Source organism: Enhydra lutris, unplaced genomic scaffold (assembly GCF_002288905.1).
Source record: "Enhydra lutris kenyoni isolate GAN:26980312 unplaced genomic scaffold, ASM228890v2 scaffoldscaffold6, whole genome shotgun sequence".
NCBI lineage: Eukaryota > Metazoa > Chordata > Mammalia > Carnivora > Mustelidae > Enhydra > Enhydra lutris.
In genome coordinates this window covers 15254265-15274764 of record NW_019154090.1, presented here as the reverse complement: position 1 = coordinate 15274764, position 20500 = coordinate 15254265, and the positions used below count along the sequence as shown (strand labels likewise).

General features: G+C 52.5%; 1 protein-coding gene across 1 annotated transcript; it reads left to right on the top strand.

The window, feature by feature from the left end:
* The first annotated feature begins 744 nt into the window (after positions 1-744).
* LOC111141535 (poly(A) binding protein cytoplasmic 1 like) lies at positions 745-19969 on the top strand. Its single transcript, XM_022494145.1, has 15 exons — positions 745-937; positions 2644-2837; positions 4201-4316; positions 6431-6570; positions 6800-6894; positions 9680-9817; positions 10115-10210; positions 14035-14301; positions 15046-15130; positions 15759-15887; positions 16411-16514; positions 17640-17733; positions 18910-19040; positions 19463-19537; positions 19916-19969. The coding sequence occupies exons 1-14, from the start codon at positions 745-747 to the stop codon at positions 19529-19531; spliced, it is 1851 nt and encodes a 616-aa protein (XP_022349853.1). The 3' UTR covers positions 19532-19537; positions 19916-19969.
* The last annotated feature ends 531 nt before the right edge of the window (positions 19970-20500 follow it).

Here is a 20500-nt window from a genome sequence, read left to right as displayed (position 1 = left end):
TAGAGTAACAGGCTTCCCGATGGAATGCTGGTGGAAGGGCTTAGTCAAAAGAAAGCTGGGGTGGGGTGGGGAAGTCCTCTCAGGTCATGATCTCAAGAGTTGTGGGATGGAGCCCTGCACTGGGCTCCACACACAGAGTGGATCCTGCTTAGGATTCTCTCTAACTCCTCGCACCACTCTCAAAAAAACCCCAAAAAATGGTGGGCCAGGAATATCCGGGAAAAGATGTTGGTGATACGAGAGTCAGTGTCAAGGAAGGCCTTGGTCACAAATTCTCAAGTGGAGCCTTCAGTCCCAGGTCATAAGGCCGGTTCCAGAGCGGGTGCTGGATTCTGGCTATCTTGAAAAGACTTTCAGGAGGCAAGGTGCACAAGCTTTGAAAGTGGGAGTCTGGCCCGGGATTCTCTTCGTCTGTGAGACGCACAGAATTGCATCGGGTCCCTTACAATCCCTGAGAAGAGCGCCGTCGGGGTTTTACTGAGAAGCGAAATGGACCCAGAGACCCAGAAGGCAATGACCTTCGGGACTGGAACAAGCCCGGGTTGGGCTCTGACCCGAGTCCCCGCAGCCCGACCCCAGGCCTGGTGGAGGACGCGCTCCGCCTGCAGAGGCGGGGTCCCAGAGGCCTCACCTGGGGCTGCTGGAGCGCTGAGGGGTCCCAGGTGGGACGCGGGGCGGGGCGGGGGCTAAAGGGAGGGGCGGCCGCTCGGAGGAGAGGCCCACCGCGGCGTCTCGGCCAACGCCATGAACGCCAGCGGCCCGGGCTACCCGCTCGCCTCGCTCTACGTGGGCGACCTGCACCCCGACGTGACCGAAGCCATGCTGTACGAGAAGTTCTCGCCCGCCGGCCCCATCCTGTCCATCCGCGTGTGCCGCGACGTGGCCACCCGCCGCTCGCTGGGCTACGCCTATATCAACTTCCAGCAGCCGGCGGACGGTGAGCCCCGGGGCAGGGGGGAGACAGACAGACGCACAGACGCGGGGGCCGACCAGTGGCAGCTCGGGCCCACGCTGGCAAATCTGGCTGCTCCCACGGCTCTCATTTTGCAGCCAGGGAAACTGAGGCCCAGAGATACAGGGCGTTGGAAGGGGTGCTGCCCCTGAGACAAGAACAGGCAATCAGTGTGCGCCTACTGTGTGTCTTACTGGTGCTCCGTCTTACAGGGGGCAAATATTAAGGCTGAATGAAAACAGCCAAGGGCTCTGGGGCTGGGCAGACCACGGACTGGAAAGCCCGCAGCTGTGTGACTTTGAGCAATTACTCAGCCATTCCGAGATTCGGTTGTCTGAGGAATGGGGACGGTACCCGCCTTTCCGCAGTGGTTGGGAGGATGAGAAAATCAAAGCACCTGGTGAGTTTGCAGGTGATGAGTGGGGAAGGCAGGAGCACTGGGTCTTGGGCTCGCACCTTTCTCAGCTGCCCAGATCTGGTCTCCATTCCAGGCCCCAGACTTGATGTCTCAGAGCTGAGAGGACTGATTGGTTTGTTGGGTGGTTAGGACCGCACTGTTTGACGGTGGAGAGGATGCAGAGTGAGAGCACCAAGTTTTGCCAAAGTTCGGTCACTAGGGTGTGAACTTGAACAAGAGTTCACACTCCCCACCTCTCCATCTGTGAAAAGGTGTGATGGTTTGTTCCCCAACAGCGCAGAAGGAATGCACTGTGTCTGTGAATATCTCCAGTATCCTTTGGTGCGTGGTAAAAAACCCTGGGTGGGTGGGAAGGGATCCTAAACGAGGGTTTGCCGGGGTGGTTCTGCCTGTTTCCCAGCAGGTGACTGAACTAGGTTCCAGAGCGCCTTCTCCTTTGCTCTGCTTTCCCTACCCCTGCCTCTAACCTCTTCCCCCAAGCCCTGCGCACTCTGGCCTTTCCGCCAGACTTCACAGATGAGCTAAATGGAGCTCTAGGGAAGAGAAAGGATGTTGCCTCTTAGCCGGGAGGGAACGGGCTGTGGTAGGGGCGGGAGGATGGGCAGAGGCTGCTGTTTGCAGACACCCTGCCACTCCCCGAACTCCTGTTTTGTGCCAGGCCGAAAGTGTAAGGCCCCTGGCGTATCTTCTTCAATTTTCAACCTGTCCCACTCCCTGGAGGTAGCTAGTGCCATCTCCCTTTGTTCGATGTGGAAAAGGGGTCATCATCTCATCATCCCCACTTTGCAGGTGAAGAAACCACCTCAGAGAGGTGTTCTCCCCCAGAGCCCTACGTCTCGGGATTGAGTCTCAGCTCTGTCCCTCCGTACCTCTGAGCTTTGGTTTCCCCTAACTGCTGCCAGTCTTTGTCTTATGGGCCCTCCTTTGCATTTGCATCTACTCCGTGTGCTTTTGAACACCGCAGTAGACCTTGCCACACCACTGACCCTTCCCCTTTCTGAGCCTCAGTTTTCCCCTCTGTGAAGTGGGGCTAGGGATCCCGGCTCACGTGAGGAGCCGAACGAGACCCCAGCAGGAAGGTGGGAGGAGCACTGCGCACATTAATTCTTTCCACGTATCTCCCTTCTTTCAAGTGAGACCCAGACAGTGAGTTTTTGTGTTTTTTGTTTTTTTTTTTCCTTTTTTGCTTCTAATAAATTACCTTAGGGCTCAGGGAAAGAAATACCCTTACTTGCCCCCTTTTCTCCTCCTCCTCCCCCCACCCCCTGTCCAGCGGAGCGGGCACTGGACACAATGAACTTTGAAGTGATCAAAGGCCAGCCCGTCCGCATCATGTGGTCGCAGCGAGACCCCGGACTCCGCAAGTCGGGTGTGGGCAACATCTTCATCAAGAACCTGGAGGACTCCATTGACAACAAAGCCTTATATGACACGTTCTCCACCTTTGGGAACATCCTCTCTTGCAAGGTGGGTGTGCGTCCTTCCAGGAGAGGGTCTGTGTCAAATACCCGTGTGGCAGAGGGATCCCAATCAGTGCCCCCGCTTCACACCTTGCCAAGCTGTCAGCAACAGCCGTTTCTTTAGCTTGTAATTCTGCAGCTGGTGGTCTGGGCAGTTCTGCTCTCGGCTGGCTCCTTCATAGGCCCCCTGCAAGCTGACTGGCTCGGCCCCCCTCCCTGCCGTCTTTCCTCCTCCAGCGGGCTAGCTCAGGCCATTCCTATGACAAGGGCGGTGTCTTCCTGGCACGCTGCATGGAAGCTCACCAGGCCTCTTGAGATGTAAGCTTGGGACTGGCCCGCCTTTCCTTCCACTGCATTCTGTTGGCCAAAGCAAGTCACGAGACAAGTTCAAATTCAGAAAGTGAGGACAGTAGACATGACAGGATGAAGGGTGTGGATACTGGAAGGCTGCTCACTGAGGCCATGAGGGCCGTCAAGCCTTAAGGCTTCCTCTGGGCTACAGAGGATTGGACAGAAAGCTGGATGGGACCTGGGCAAGTGTCTGAGGCCCAACAAGGACCCGTTGTGGCAGGATGGGGCCTACCCCAGGAGCTCGCAGGCTGGTTGGAGACGGTGAGACTTTTAGGAAAAGCTGGAGATTGGGCTCTGTGGGGGAAAAGCCCAGTGAGCCCTGCAGTCAGAGGCTGAGGCTAGAAACCCACACCACATGGCTGCCCGGGAAAGGTTTCTGGAGCACGGCAGGAAGAGCACTAGACCCGTGTAGTCGGCCAGCTGCTGAGAAGCCAGCACAACATAGTCGGTCAGATCTTGGACTTTGGTGCTGACTGTCTGGGGTTCAAAATCCAGCCTTTTCCGCTTCCTGGCAATGTGACCTTGGGCCAGCTGTGTGACCTCTCCATACCTCGACTTCCTCTAAAAGAGGGCCTTAGTAGAACCTACCTCATAGGCTTGTCATGCACGTATTTTAAGTCTGATAATCTTCACGACATTGAAAGGACCCTGACGCCCTGTTCCCCATCTAAGTGGTAGCTCGCACAATCAGAAACTTGGCCGGCTGGTGACCTTGGACTAGTCCTTCATTCCCATCTTCCCCAGTTGGGCAGTGGGGGCTCAGAGGTTAAGAATTGCCTGGAGGAGCTCTTAGAGCAAATAGGACAAGAGAAGCCTATGATCCCCTTAGCATGTGCTTAGCCTGGAGTGGGGCTCTGGTCTACATGATTAAATCTGGAGGGAAGAGCAGGGGGCTGGAGTGGAACGTGGAGGGACCCCGCCTGGGGCACAGAGTAAGCACGCAGGTAGTGGTTATTCATTACCTTTGCCATTCTCCGTGGGGTGCCCCCCCAACCCCATCCATCTCCTCCGTGGCCCAGGTGGTATGTGACGATCACGGCTCCCGAGGCTTTGGCTTTGTCCACTTTGAGACCCATGAGGCAGCGCAGCAGGCCATCGCCACCATGAACGGGATGCTGCTGAATGACCGCAAAGTGTGAGTGCTGGGATGTGGGGGACCGGAGGCTGCCCGTCACCGCCTCAGGGCACCGGACACTGAGCCGCAGCCAGAACTCTGCTGGTGGGGTGACCACGGAAGGGTCCAGTCCCTCGGAAGCACCCTTTCCCCAGGGAAGAACAGGGCTGCAGATGTTCCTAGAGGATTGTGCTGAGTCCTAAGTGAGGGGATTTTGAAATTTCGGCGGGAACAGCTAATGGCCAGATCACCACTGGATTCAGTGATGTCTGGTTTCCAGCCTGCTCGGCATGGCTGTGAATTTTTTTTCTTAAAACGTTTGTGTTGTTCCATGGGGCTTTTGGACAGGAAGGGAGGTAGGCCCTTAGCATGCCATCTTCTTACATGTCTGTTCGCCATCCCCCCACATCCCCCGCCCGGCACCGCTGCCACCGCGGCAGACCCCCAGCCTCACGGTGGGCAGGGCAGGGGGGAAGACGCTGGAGCGCATCTCCTTCCCAGGCTTGGATCCTGCCCATGGGACAACCAGCCCCACGCTCAGTGCCGTGGAGGGAAGCAGGCTCTGAGCTGGAAGATGCACTGAGAGTGGCTTTGTCCAGAGCGTCTCAGGGAGGCTCCCATCAGTGAAACCGAGCCTGGCGGGCTTTCCCCGGTTCTCAGAAGGACATGATCTTTGTTAGCTCCCGTTTGCCCAGGTTCACCTTTGCTACTCCGTGTTCTGTAATTTTTAATGCCAGCTACCATTTGTTTGTGCTAACTGTGCTATAGATGCCGTGGAATTTTCTTACGTTTTCTTTTCTTTTTTTTTTTTTTAAAGATTTTATTTATTTATTTGTCAGAGAGAGAGCACAAGCAGTGGGGAGAGCGAGAAGCAGGCTCCCCCCTGAGCAAGGAGCCCGATGCAGGGCTCGATCCCAGGACCCTGGGATCATGACCTGAGCCGCAGGCAGATACTTAACCCACTGAGCCAGGCGCCCCTCTTATGTCTTCTTCTTAACCTAGGATACTTTTCTGGAAGTGTTTACATGAACTTGTCCGACAAAGCTGATTTTGAAAGTTAAATTTTCAGGAGTGCCTGGGTGGCTCAGTGGGTTAAAGCCTCTGTCTTCAGTTCAGGTCATGATCCCGGGGTCCTGGGATCGAGCCCCTCATCGGGCTCTCTGCTCAGCAGGGAGCCTGCATCCCCCTCTCTCTCTGCCTGTCTCTGCCTAGTTGTGATCTCTGTCTGTCAGATGAATAAAATCTTAAAAAAAAAAAATTAATATTTTCAGTCTGCCCCAATAGTAACCATGGCATGGCACATGTCTGGTTCTCTCACCACTGCTTCCCTAGTGCATCCGGTACCTGTTACATGAACAAGCAAATGCCTGTGATCGGAGCTTCATGCCCAGTTTTTTTTTCTATTTTGTGTGGTTTTAAAAAAATATTTTGTTTATTTCAGTGAGAGAGTGAAAGCGCACACAAGCAGTGGGGAGGGGGAGAGGGAGGGGGAGAAGCAGACTCCCTGCTGAGCAGGGAGCCTGACCTGGGACTCAGTCCCAGGACCCTGGGTTCATGACCTGAGCCAAAGGCAGATGCTTAACCAACAGAGCCACCCAGGAGCCCTGGTATTTTTTTTTTTTTTTTTTTTAAGTAATCTCTACACCCAACACGGGGCTTGAACTTACAGCCCTGAGACCAAAAGTCGCATGCTCCATGGACTGAGCCAGCCAGGCACCCTTCATGCCCAGTGTTAGAGGAGTGCACGCTGAGGCTCAGAGAGGTTGAGTAACGTGCCCAGGGTCACACCGCTAGGCAACTGCAGAGTGAGGATTGAGGTGCTCATCTGACTCTCCAGTTCACACTTGCTCTTCTCTCCTGCACACTCAGCTGCCTGGTGTATGGGAGGAGTTCCCTGTGCATTTGCCCCAAGAATGAACCCTTCTTAACCGTATGCTACAGCGTGAATCTTGGCTGTTGGAAGTGGTCCAGCCTTGGCCGTAGTCCGTCCAAAGAGTATTGCCCTGCCCAGCCTCCCGAGGAGGGATTCGGGGGCCTTGGACCTGGTAGCAATTGACGCAAGTGACACAGGGTTGCTGGGTGGGATGGGGGTGACGGAGGGCTGGCAGCCGCCTACCCCGTCAGTGTGTCCGCAGCTTCGTCGGCCACTTCAAGTCCCGACGGGAGCGGGAAGCAGAGCTGGGAGCGCGGGCCGTGGAGTTCACCAACATTTACGTGAAGAACCTCCATGTGGATCTGGATGAGCAGGGCCTGCAAGACCTCTTCTCCCAGTTTGGTGGGCGTGTTCCCCAAGGGCATCAGGGATCACTTTGTCCTCTGTCCCTAGATTGGGCTGGGAGGAGGGGCCTTTCCGGAGGCTTCCTGAGGAGTTGTGGCGGGCGGGGGGGGGGGGGGGGGGGGGCCACACGGCCGGGGGGGGCCAAAGCCACAAGGGGGGTGGGAAAGGGAGGGGAACATCCTGGGGCTTCCCAAACTCCCCTCTGAGCCAGGTTGGCCCTTCCCAGGGAAGATGCTGAGTGTGAAGGTGATGAAGGATGAGAGCGGCCACTCCCGAGGCTTTGGTTTTGTCAACTTTGAGAAGCATGAGGAAGCCCAGAAGGTAGGAGCCTCCCTGTGGCTCTGTTTCATGGAGGAGGCACCAAGCCAGCACTAGGAAGAAAGGAGATCAGATACAGAGGGCTCCAGCTGCTGCGAAGGAGAAGGAAGTCCCTCCCCAGCCTGGGCCCACAGCAGTCAGGGCTCTTCCTGCCTGTGACAAAGGCTGAGGGTTGCAGCCTCCTTTGGGTGCTTCTGTTTGGAAGCCAACTAAAACCGACTGCTTTTCATAGGTTCTTGCCCACATGGGAGGTGGAGGGGCCTCTGAGACAGCCACTGCCCTCTTCTTGAATTGATGGTGGGACTGAGGCTGGGGAGGGGAAGTGCTAGGTGATTCCTTGCTCCCAGGTCTCTGCAAATGTGTTTCTCAAAATGTTTCCCTTCTCTTGCTCTTTCAGTTAGGGCTGTCCAGTAGAAATAGAATGGGGGCCACAAGTGAGATTTAAAATTTTCCAGCAGCCACATTACAAAGGATAAGACAAACAACAAATTGATTTTAATAATGTCCCCTTCAACTTAATATATTGAAATTATCACTCCAGTATATATTCAATATAAAAATTGAGATATTTTATGTTCCCCTTGTATTAATTCTTTGGAATCTGGTACTCCTGGCACGTGTGAACTCAGACTAGCCACAATTCCAGTGCTCAGTAGCCACCTGTGGCTACTGACCGCCATATTGGACAGTGCGTCTTTAGACTACTCAGTGCTTACTCTGTGGGTTTCTGCTTATTCTTTGCCTCCTCTGAGAAGCCTCTTCTATCCTCATGCTTCTGATGAGGGGCCCCTTCTTCCTCTCTCCATCAATAACCCAGATCTCCATGTATAGAACTGTGGGTAGAGACTGGATCTTATTTCACAGCGAAATCTCTGGCATTGCACCTGCCAGTAAGTACCAGATACCCACAGGCTGAGCAAGTGAATGGAATGAGGTCACACCATGACAATGTTTTCCTATCTGGCTTCCCACCCTAACGCTCTTTCCCAGGCTGCTGCCTCATTAAGACCATTGGACATGGGGATCTCAGCTCATTGTGGATTCTGGCTAGAGAGATCAGGCCCAGTGCCATCTTGATGGCAGCCGCCTCTCCCTGAGCACTTACCATGGGCCGAGCACTTACCATGGGCCGGGCACTGTGCGAAAGGCTGCATACACTCTCCTCTCTGCTCTACCAGCGTGGGTTCAACGGTTACCACAAGGGTGTAGCTGGTGAGAGGCACCACTGGGATTAGAACGCACTCCTCTGACTCTGAAGCTTTGTTCTTAAGTGAATGGCCCCTTTCAAAAGGTGACCTCTTGTGTGTCCTTGGACAAATCCCACCCTCTCTCTAGGCTTTGGTTTTCTCAACTGTAAAAATGACACATTGGAGCTTCAAGGATCCATTGACTCCAAAATCTTAGAGACTTTGGCAATGAATTTTATACATTTTCTGTAGGCGTAAATTTTTTTTAACAGTGTTTGTTTCAGGTGTGCAATATAGTGATTCAACAATTCCATACACACCATGATGTTTATAGTCACATTATCTACAGTAGCCAAATTATGGAATCAGCCCAAGTGTCTATCAGCTGACATGGATAAAAAAGATGTGTGTGTGTTGTGTGTATGTGTGTGTGTGTGTGTGTGTGTGTACTTATACACACTTAAAGACACAGTGGAATATTACCCATAAAAAATGAACTATTGCTAAATAGGTGATGGGAATCGAGGATTGCACCTGTATTAAAGTGTTGAATCACCATATTGTAGACCTGAAACTACACTGTGTTAACAGACCTATTTCACCCATTCACCCCACCCTCTCACCTCTGCTAACCATCAGTTCTCTATAGTGAAGAGTCTGTTTCTTGGTTTGCCTCCCTCTTTTTTCCCCCTTGCTCATTTGTCTTGTTTCTTAAATTCCACATGAGTGAAATAATATGGTATTTGTCTTTCTCTGACTATTTTGCTTAGCATTATACTCTCTAGCTCCATCCATGTCCTGAAAATGGCAAGCTTTCATTCTTTTTTATGGCTGAATAATATTCCAAAACTGTAGTCATCAAAATAGTATGGTATTGGCACAAAAATAGATGCACAGATCAATGGAACAGATTAGAAAACCCAGGTACTGACCTTTTAAGACTGATGTGGAACTAGCAGTTCTTGGGGTCTGAGAGTATGTTTACAAGGATTTGCATATTTGGGAGGGGAAGCAAAAGTCACTGTTGTGTGAAAATATTTTTTTAAGGACTTTGTGTGTATAAGAGAGAGAGGGAGCACAAATGGGGAATAGGGGCAGAGGGAGAAACAGACCCCCTGCTAGGCAGAGAGCCCAATGTGGGGCTCGATCCCAGGACCCTGAGATCATGACCTGAGCCAAAGGCAGAGGCTAACCCACGGAGCCATCCAGGCATCCCTATTTTTATTTATTTATATTTTTTCAAGATTTTATTTGCCAGAGAGAGTGAGAGCACAAGCATGGGGAGCAACAAGTAGGGGGATAAGCAGGCTCCCTGCTGAGCAAGGAGCCTGATGAGGGACTCGATCTCAGGACCCTGGGATCATGACCTGAACTGAAGGCAGACACTTAACCGACTGAGACACCCAGGCATCCCCCAATTTTTAAAATCTATGTTTTCAAAAAGTGGATTCACTTTAAAGGGCCTTTATCCTGGTTCTACTAATTCTCAGCCATTGAGGCTGGCCCAGCTGACAGGTGGCCCCCTTCAGGCCCAGATGCTGGGACTGGAGGCAGGGCCTCATGGGGGTGTTACCAGTTACTTTCGCCCCTTCCCCGGCCAGGCGGTGATGGACATGAATGGGAAGGAGGTGAGCGGGCGGCTGCTGTACGTGGGCCGGGCCCAGAAGCGGGTGGAACGGCAGAATGAGCTGAAGCGCAGGTTTGAGCAGATGAAGCAGGACCGGCTGACCCGTTACCAGGTGACAGCCCCCTGGGGGCAGCTGCTGCTATGTGAGCATGTCTGTGTGTGGAGGGCCCTGAATGGGAAGCCTTCCTCCAGCAATCCCGTGTCTGGGAACTGGGCTTTAGTGGTTGGGCAGGGGTAGCTGTAGCTTCCGTGCTTAGTGACTGGGGGGCATGGGTGCCATGCAGGACTGGAAACAGGAGGCTGGGTGGCCAGGGCTTCTAGGCCCCCCATGGCTTACATTGGCCTCTGACACAGAGCAACCCGAGGCTTGGAGGGAAGGGACACCCCCAGCAGTAACCTTTCTTTCTAGGGTGTGAACCTGTACGTTAAAAACCTGGATGACTCCATTGATGATGAGAAGCTGAGAAAAGAGTTCTCTCCCTATGGAGTGATTACCAGTGCTAAGGTGAGGACTGGGGGCACCTACAGGGGATGGAGAGCCTTCCCCTCCTGTCCTCCTGCTGCTTGCACCCCCCCCCCCACTTTGTGACTTCCGAGGAGCTGGTGCTGAGCCATTCCTTTTAGAGTTTAGGGGGCTATGTCTGATCCCCATTGGAGCTTGGTGGCCCTCTGCAGCCTTGTCTGCTCTGGAGGGGAAGAGGATGTGAGTCCAGTCCCAGTCACATAGCTGGACTTATCGGGGTTCCCTGTAACCTTGGTTCATTCAAAAAGCATTAATTGAGTGCCTGCTATATGCCAGATTCTAGAAATTCACGTTTCAGAATTTCCATTGACTTTTGTTGTCTTCTGGATCTCAGTTTCCCCATTTGGAAAATGAGAGGGTTGGGCTACTTCATTCGTCATTCATTGTTCCCCATTTACTGAGCACTTACCATGAGCCCAGCCCGCTTAGCACCTGATATGTGATGACTGGCCGTTCTACTCAGTAGCTCTGTGACCATGGGCTGTTTTCTGAACTTCATCTACACCATGAGACTGTTGGGTTCATTGGATGTTTCTGACCCCTGGCTTATTAACCCCCTCTTGGCAGCTCTTACAGACAGACACCTGAGTCAGACAAACGGAAAGAAGATTTCACAGTAGGGCCTGGGCATCTTATTTTAAAGCTCCTCAGAGGATTTTCGGATAACCCAGTGTTCATTCCTTCCATATTCCTCCTGCCTCACCAGGGCCTCTGGGAAGCCTGTAGTAATGAGTTTGATGTGGTTCTTGCCCTTGAGTAGCTTCCAGTCAAGGGGGAAGTCAGATGCATCACCAACTCACATCTCTTATAAGGTGTTTGTGGTGTGGGCTGGGAGTATTGGAGGCAGAGCTGTGGTAACTCAGGGGACCAGGAAGGAGGGCTTCCTCCTTCTGACAGTGGCAGAAGCATTTGGCTTGGCTATAAGGAGGTAGGGACCTGCAGCGGGGGGAAGGAGGAACTTTCCAAAGACATCAGTGTGAGTGGTGGGGCTGGAGACCTGCATATGTGATATGATGGTTGGGTTCTTGGGAAGTGGTCTAGAAGGTCTTTTGTCTGTTGAATCCAATTTCAATTTTTAAATTTTTTTTTATTTTTTAAAAGATTTTATTTATTTGTCAGAGAGAGAGAGAGAGTACAAACAGGGGGCGTGGCAGGCAGAGGGAGAAGCAGGCTTCCCACGAGCAGGACCCTGGGATCACGACCTGAGCCAAAGGCAGACGCTTGTTTAACCGACTGAGCCACCCAGGCATCCCCGTTGAATACAATTTTAAATGTCCTTCAGGAAGTCTGGTGTTTAGGGCAGAGGTTCTAAGAATTTTTGAGTTAAGGATCTTTGAAAAAATGTCAGAGCTATGAGATGTGTAAGTTAAGCATCTGTACATTTGCTTAAACATTATAAAAAAGCTATCTACCCTCTTTGCCAGCAAACGTGTACTTTGTGTAGTATGGTGTTTGAAAACTGGGATGTTCAAGTTAGTTAGAACTAGGTCTAAATCCCAGTCCTACATTAACTAGCTGTAGAATCTGAGGGAAGTGACTCTGTCTTTTGGACTCTGTTTACCCATCTGTCAAATGGGAGCAACATTCCCTACCTCTCAAGGTGTCCTGAGCACTGAAGAGCCTGAGTGCAGAGCACCTGCCCCCAATAAGCTGTGAAATGACGATCTGATTATTCACATGTCGTGTCTATTTTCCGGAGATTCACCGACCTCCGTGAGGACTCGCTGAGGGAAGGGAATTGTAAAAATTTGGGCTGCTCTGAGTTGCGGCACTATCTTGTTCATTGACCCACGAGGTTATAAAGTGGGGATTTTATGGACGTTTACATATTTCCATGATTTCAATTGTATATAAAATGCAACGATTACGAAAAGGAATTAAGGCCTGTAAAGTGCTAATGGCACTACCACGTTTATAGTAAGCTGCATAAATGTATTTTATCATTCTTTACTATCTAACAGAAGTTCTTATTAACTTGTTAAGCAGTACTTTTGTGCCAAGAAAATCTGGGTGAGGAAAGCCTATGGATCCCTTTTGAGAATACTTTTTAGTGCATAAAAGAAAATTCAGAGCATTGCGGAAAACCAATTATATTGAAACAAAATTATCAAAACACGAAGGTGACAGTAGTAGGTGCTTTGTTATTGTGCCCAACTATAAGATCTAGGGAGGCAACCGTTAGTATAGATATTTTGAAGGCAGCAGTGATTAACAGGATATGAAAATATTTTCTTTCTCTTTCTGACAAAATTCCAAGCACAGCCAAGGCTCCCCTATTTTTGTTGTCTGTATTCACAATAGGAGGGAACCCTAATGTGAGAAAGGAGAGGCCATTGTTCCCCCCCATCCGAGTTCACAGATCCCCTGACTTCTGTCCACGGGCCTCCCTGGGCAGGGGCAGTGTCTGTGAACCCTCAGGCTCAGGCCCCCGTGTGGTCGGGTAGCAAAGTGCAGTTCGAACACCGATGATATAGGACATACGGAACATGGGCTCTAATAGAGAAGCAGATTTTAAAAGTATATCCGTTCAAGTCCAAATGTGTGAGCCAGGCCAGTGTCTTGACTCCAAAAAACATTACAAACCATACATGCAATGTGGATTGGATCCTGGAAGAGAAAAATAATATTTATTAGAAAAACTAGTGAAAGATGAATGAGATCCGCGGATCAGTTAATAGCATTGTGGTTGATAATAGTACCGTCCCAACGTTAATCTACACATGTACCCTGTTCAGACTGGGGCAAGTGGGCTGAAAGATAGCCACTCCGTACTAGTTTTGCATTTTTTCTGTGCATCTGAAGTTATTCCAAAACTTAAAAAAATGATATTTTAGTAACAAAGCTAAGAACCTCTTCCCCAGATTCCTAAAGAATTTGGCTCAGTGCCTTGCAGAGGCAATGAACAATTATCAGAACGCTGCATTGGGTTTGAATCCTGGATGATGTGTGTCCACAGGCTGGGTGACTCTGGACAAGTCACTCTCTTTTTTAAACTGTAATAAGGACTTTTATTTCTACCACAAAGAAAATAGAATAAGGCACCAAAAATATAAATCACTTTTGGGGCGCCTGGGTGGCTCAGTTGGCTAAGCGTCTGGTCAGGTCATGATCCCAGGGGGATCAAGCTGCACATAAAAAAAAATATATATATATATATGTGTGATTTTATTGGACTTTCTAGGAAACTCTTAAGAACGTTTTATTCTTTCCCTGATTCCCACATGAACCAAAGAATTGTATGGGTCGTTTAAAAAAACCAAAGAGTAGTTGAAAGGCAGATTTTCATCACAGGGACATCACACGACGTGTTTAATATTGTGGCTCTGGCTAAAGAACCCTGTGCCCTGGTCTTAGATTTTTTAAGCAATCCTCAACTATCCTCTTCCTTCATGGTAGCCCGTGTAATGTAGGTAGATTCCGTTTAAAGCAGCTTTCCTGCACAGCTTAGGAAGACCATTTCAGAAAGAAAATGTGAAAATCCTGAAATGCAGCAGTTTCCACAGACTCTGGGGAGTGTCCTGTTAAACAGCGAGCAGCCCCCCGTTAGCAAGTGGCCTGGTCTCTGCCAAGTCACTCTCGAGCCCCACTTGGTCCCCTGCGAAGTGGGAGTGGAGGAGGGGTCCTCATCAGGTGCGGTACATGTGACCTGAGAAGGCACTTCCAGTATCTGGCATGTCATGGGCCTCAGTCAATGTCAGGGGGACGATTTTTTCCTGGGCCCCTGGGGTGAGGGGAAGAAGAGGAGCGCAGCCCTCCGGAGTCTTCCTTCCCCACCCCCAGTAGACCTTGTCTTGTCTTGCTTTTAGGTGATGACAGAGGGTGGCCACAGCAAGGGGTTTGGCTTTGTGTGTTTTTCCTCTCCAGAAGAGGCGACCAAGGCCGTGACCGAGATGAACGGGCGCATCGTGGGCACCAAGCCGCTGTACGTGGCACTGGCCCAGCGCAAAGAGGAGCGGAAAGCCATCCTCACCAACCAGTACATGCAGCGTCTCTCCACGGTGCGGGCCCTGGGTGGCCCCCTCCTGGGCTCCTTCCAGCAGCCCGCCAGCTACTTCCTGCCTGCCATGCCCCAGGTGACGACCTGCCCGAACCCCTTCCCTGACAGCCAGGTACAGCAGGAGGGCAGCTTCCCAGCTAGATGTGGGCTGTCCATGTGTTTCTGCTGGAAACTCGGCAGGCAGGCCGTTCTAACCCCATCTGTGAGGGGCGGGTAAGCGTGCTGCTGTCCCGCCGTTCTTCCCACCCAGGGAGAGGTTTGGGTTCGGCTCAAAGAGGCTCTCTCTGGGCAACTAAGTTTGAGAAACAATGCATTAAATAGAAGAGACCTAGCCTTCTATGCTGTATGACCCTGTTCTATACACCTTACTCTCCCCTACTTAGCCTTTCCCCAGCTTAGCCTGTCCTGTCTCCCGGGCCGCCCGCCAGCCTCTCTGCTGGAGGTGTGTGCGAAGGAGGGAGCTCACGGGACTTACAGGAAGTGGAAATGTGATGGCCGTTAACAGCTACCAGGATGACATTCCAGCTCCTTGTAGCAGTAGGTTTGGCTGGCACAGGTCCGAGTGGGTGTGTGACCATCTCATGCCACCCTTTGGGCTACCAGCTCTGATCAGGGGCAAGGAGCGAAACTGACACCTTGTCCCGGAGGGTTCAGGGCTCACGGACAGCCTGAGCTGGGCAGCAGAGACATCGTCCCAGCTCGTGACACCTCACTAGCCAGTCCCTGGATGGGGGCAGTGAAGTTCCTACAGGGGTGTCTGGGAGGGGATGTGGTTTCTCCCCTGCTGCTAACCCCTGACTGCCAGGCTTCTCCCTCACAGCCTCCAGCCCAGGCTGCGTACTACGCCTCTGGCCCCCCCATGCAGCCCTCCCCCAGGTGGACAGCCCAGCCTCCGAGACCGTCCTGTGAGTGATTCAGCCCCTGGTACCCTCAGCCAGGCCCGCAGGGTTGGGCCCTGTAAGGCAGTGTGGAACCCGGGGCTACAAACACAGGCTTTGGGGGCAAGCCTGGCTCTGCTACTCCCCCGGGTATTAATTCAGTGGGTAATTCACTTCTAGTTTCCTCTTCTGAACGAGGCCTATATAAAGCACCATGCAGTGCTGAACTTGTAAATGACTTATGGGTGTAGCCATCCTCTTCAATTAGCTCCCAAGGACGGTCTGATTTGGGGCCGTCACAGTTAACTCCTGGGGCTGTGTGGCTGATGGATGGCCCCTCCCTAGGAGGAGAGCTCACCCTGATTCGACAGTGTCTTGGGGGCCCTGTGGGTGTGATCATGATGGCTATGCCTCCTGGGGCCGCTGGGGCCTCCGGATAGAAACAAGTTGGCTTTGTCATTGGAGATTTCCACACACACCCCTCCCCCAGAGTTCTGGGTCTGCCTGACTCAGTGAATTCACTCATCCTTTTGCTGAGAATGTTCTGGTTCCCCCTTCCCATTCCCTTCCTCACCCTGGAATCTTCAGGGTGCAGTGGGCCACTCGGAGTGTCCTGCCCCGCCAACCTTTCTCTCCATGTTTTCTGTGCCACAAGCCATCTACCCTCCAGGTGCCTCTGTGGTCCGGCCACCAGCCATGTTGCGGCGCCCCCCGGCCCAGGTTGGCGGTGTCAGGCAGGCCTCTACCCAGGTGCCGCCCCTGGTGCCCCACGCCCAAAGAGTGGGTGAGTGTGGGCTGGGCCAATAGGAATGGAAGTGTGTGGAGGGCGGGGCAGGGGCTTGGTGCCAGGTTGGCACAGGTGGGGAGTCAGCACTGGCCTCCACGGCAACCTTGGCTGTGACACTGCCCTCTCCGAGAGTAGAGCTGACTTTGGAGGCTGTGTGGCATAGGAGTTCGCGTGGGCCTTAGAATCCCACAGACCCAGGTCTCTGGCCTTGCTCGCTCTGGTCACCACCTCTTTAAAATAGGGATGAAAATAGCCTTCCTGTTTGGTCGCATGGGACAATGAGATCACACATGCCAGGGCTTAGCCTCGGATCAGAACCTTAGCGAGCATTCAGCAGCCATGAACAAGGTTGTAGATGTGGGCTGTAAGGCGAGCCCCTCCGTTCCTTCATTCGGCAAATGTGTGTATATCTAAGTGGCAGCCTCCTGGTGGGCACAGGGCTACTACATGAATGTGTGTCTTTAGGCTTTGTGGCTTTAGATGGCTGTGAGGGCCTAACGCACCTGCTTATTCCTCACAGCCCACATTGGTACCCAGACCACAGGAGCCGGCGGGGCCGGATATTCTACCCCAAGCGGGCCTCTCCTGACACACAAATACTCCACAGCAACACACAACCCTGGGGTAAGGCTGGCCTGACTGCTCTCTTAGTCAGGGCTCCAGGGGGGTTGGCTCAGAACCTCGGCTAAGGCATTGGAGGCATTGGCCCTCTCTGGGCCTTGTTTTTTTGTTTTTTTGTTTTTCTTTTCTTGAATTGTGAATTTTCATTTGCTAATGTGTACAATCAAGAAACACTCCCCCTGGGGTACCTGGGTGGCTCGGTAGGTTGAGGGGCGCCTGGGTGGCTCAGTAAGTTGAAGCCTCCGCCTTCGGCTCAGGTCATGGTCTCAGGACCTTAAGGATCAAGCCCTGCATCGGGCTCTCTGCTCAGCGGGGAACCTGCTTCCTCCTCTCTCTCTGCCTGCCTCTCTGCCTACTTGTGATCTCTGTCTATCAAATAAATAAATAAATAAATAATCTTAAAAAAAAAAAAAAACACTCCCCCTTACTAACAGAAGGAGGAAAAGGTCCAAGGTCACATTTGGTTTATTAATTATTTATTAATTATTTATTATTATTTGGTTTATTATTTGCTCTGCCTGGGTTATTAGCCACATTAACCTGGATTTCATTAATATTCAGTGTGGAGCAACAAGGAAAGCTTTTCTAGAAATGGGATGTGATTAATCTACAGTATAACTGAATATATCTATTGTCATTGACTTAAAGAGCTGTGTATTTATCTCCCTGCCCAAGTCCCAGACTTGGCATTAGCCTATCCTGTCTAGAATTTCAGTGTGTAGATTTCAAAGTCTTTCTTGCCAAACGAACAGGTGTACTCTTTAAGTGGCAGAATGCTTTCAAAGTTACCATGGTGTGGGAGGGTCAGGCGTATGCTGGGGATGTGGCTATAAAGCTGGGTGATAGTAAGTGTGTTATTTGGCACAAAGTGAATAGTCACGCTTTCCTTTAGCAACATTGAGGCGGGGGACTTCACAGGTTCCTGGCACCGTCTAAGGCATCCGAATTAGGGTGTGTCTGGCCCACTGTGCCCTTGTTAGGGATGCTATCCCACCCAATGGTCCCTACTTTGCCACTTGCCCCCCTCTTCCAGAGCATTCCTGGAGGCCTGTGCTTCCAACAGGGTAAGTGTCATGAGGTCTTGTGATCTGCGGTGGTTAAGGGACGTGTCCCCGGCACTGTGTTCAGGTGGAGGAGCCCGCTGTGTGCATCCCGGGACAGGAGCCCCTGACGGCGTCCATGCTGGCTGCAGCGCCGCTACATGAGCAAAAGCAGATGATTGGTGAGTGGCTGGTCCCCCTACCCTGGAGGGGAAGCAGCGGCCGAGGGGTGGCCAGCCTGTTGGGAAAAGCCCTGAATGGAGGTCAGACGTGTAGACAAGGTCCAGCGTTGCTGCAGACCCACCTGCTGGGTGTCCTTGCTCAGGTTGCCTCTGTTCTCTCAGCTTCCCCGCTCTCTGGTCTCAAAACACTGGTCCGGGTTTCTTCAGCACCAGGCCCACGACGGGCTGGAGAGGGGCCAGGAGCCCCAGGGTATGGTCTTGGGTTTCTGCTGGTGGGTGTCACAGCGCCTCACCTCTCCTGAATGGGAAGAGGCTGTCCCCACATGTCCAGCTCCCAGTGACCACTGCGGGGAGGTGGGAATTAAGTGTGCATGGGGCAAACACCTGTTCCCTGCTGGGCTGTGAGTTCCCTGTGCAGATCGTCCCCAGCCCACTGTCTGTGACAAGCCCTGCTAAAGGATGCCACTCGCTGTTGAACGAATGACCAGCTTGCTATTTACTGGGTGTTAGGTTCTTTCCTCCGTGGCCACCAAAATGTCCAGACCCTCTCTGAAGGCCCCCTTTGCCACCACCCTGTTGTTTGCTCAGCTCACCTGGGGATCTGCCACTTCCCACTGGTCAAAGGAAATCCTCCACGGGCTTCATGGAGGCAGGAAGCTGTTAGCCGTTCCCTGTAAACCTCTCCCACCCCAGCACCCTAGCACCGCAGCACCCCAGTCTGGCCAGACCGTCCACGTATTGCTGAGGGGGTGCCTCACCACCAGTGCTGGGTCCTGTCACTAGGAGTGCCTGATGGTGGAAGGTGAATTTATCTTGCGCATGTGGCTCCCCCTGCACCCCCAAAAGTCCAGTCCAGCATTAGCATATCTTGTCTAGGATTTCAGTGTGTATACGGGAACTATTTCTTGCAAGATGAACAAGAGTAGTCTTTAAAGCCCAAGTCTGTGTCCAACCCTGTGTAGATGACTTCACCTAGAATATCAAATTTGATTCTTCAAATTAGCCTCTGAAGCAGGGTTTGCTCCGCATACTTTACAGTTGGGAAAGAGGCTCCCAGTGGAGCTAAGGGACGGGATGAGCCCCCAGATGCCTCACTGCTCTGTTCCACAGTACCCATGCCTCCCCCGCACCCCCCGCTCTTGGGCTGCTGGGATATCAGCCAGCTGTTCTGTACAGGTGAGCGTCTGTACCCCCTTATCTACGATACCCACACCCAGCTGGCCGGCAAGATCACGGGCATGCTACTGGAGATCGACAACTCGGAGCTGCTGCTCATGCTGGAGTCCCCAGAGTCCCTCAATGCCAAGGTGGTCTGGGCCCTGGGTGGCAGGAGGAGAGCTTATGACAAAGACTTCTAGAAGAGCTAGCTACCAGGTGGTGGCTGGGACGGTTTCCCTTTCTGCTACTGCCAGCTTGCACTTGCTGAATCTTTGAGCAGGCAGAGAAAAGGGCTTAAGCGTTTGCTATTCCAGCCCTTCCACATTAATTCTCTGCAGCTCCATGTGCAAGGTCTTGCAAGGTCTTGGTACAGAGAGCAGTGTTCTGACAGAGTCTAGGGTCACACACCTGTCTTGAGAAGGTGACCGTGGGTTTCCGCTTGCAAGCCCCAATGCTATGGAAGGAGGGGACTTCCAGTACCTAGCATGCTTAGGCACTGGGAGGCCAGGGCTCTCCCAGGACCCCGCTGGGCAGCTGCACTAACTGCCACCCCCCCGCTCGTGTCCCATAGGTGGAAGAGGCCTTGGCAGTGCTGCAGGCACACCAGGCCACAGAGCTGACGACTGTGAATGTGCTCTGAGACCAGGTGGGTAGCTGGGGGTGGGACAGATGGAGACAGAAGCAGCTGAGCCCAAGAGAAGCTGGGAAAAACCAGTCAGGGATTGACTTGAAGAAGCTGTGTGGCTGGCTTTCTCTGAGGCACCAAGGAGTTTGGGGAAAGCTGTGATGATCAAAGGAAGAGGACAGACGGTGTGATATGAATGTTGACCACTGGGCAAAAAGTACAGATGTCCTCTTGCCCGCTGTCCTGCCTGGCCTCCCTGGGAAGAGGCAGGGCTGCCCCTGGCATTGCCTGGCTTCACGCTCCTTGCTGGAAGGCCTGGCTTGGCCGGCTACCTTCTTAGTTGAAGGCCGGGAGTCTGCCAAATGTGAGAAACATTTATTCCTATCCTTTCATCCCCAGAAAATGGAATCCTCCCTCCCCTGGCTGACAACAGAATGGCGTTTCCTGTTCTTGGCTCTCCGTCTCAGTGAACCATAACTTCTTTCCCCCTGGGGCTGTATGGGTACTTGAGCTCTGTATGTGGAATGAAGGCTGGACACCCCGCCAGCCTATCACTTTTTGCTTTGTGCATTAAAAGTGCTGCAAACTCTGTTTGTCTAGAATAATGTTACACAATCCCTCAGTTAGCGGGAGGCCAGCGGCAGTTGGTGCTTTGGGAGAGGGGGGATACCTGCACTGCCGGGCACTCAGCCAGGTATCCGGAAACCTCCATGTGCATCAGACGTGGGCACCTGCAGCTTGAATTCCTTGTCTCGGTGCTGTGTGAGGGCCGCTGCTGGGTGCGCTTTGGGGCGCTTCCAGATGGTCCTGCTCTGCCCCTTCTCTGGTGTACACACCTTCTCCTCCAGCACTTCGGGTGTCTGCTCCTTCCAGCCAATCCCAGCCCAGTCAAGCTCCCACCCTTTGCTCTGCCCCACCTCCCTCAGGCACAAGGAGGCCTCCTGTGCCGTCTGGGCACATTATCATTATCACATACCATTATTC

What these genes read in the sequence shown, in the direction of transcription:
- LOC111141535 (XM_022494145.1), top strand. Translation starts at nt 745, where the DNA reads ATGAACGCCAGCGGCCCGGGCTACCCGCTCGCCTCGCTCTACGTGGGC. An exon ending in CTGCTGAATGACCGCAAAGT is followed by an intron (nt 4,317 to 6,430) that starts GTGAGTGCTGGG and finishes GTGTGTCCGCAG; the next exon opens with CTTCGTCGGCCACTTCAAGT. An exon ending in AGACCTCTTCTCCCAGTTTG is followed by an intron (nt 6,571 to 6,799) that starts GTGGGCGTGTTC and finishes GGCCCTTCCCAG; the next exon opens with GGAAGATGCTGAGTGTGAAG.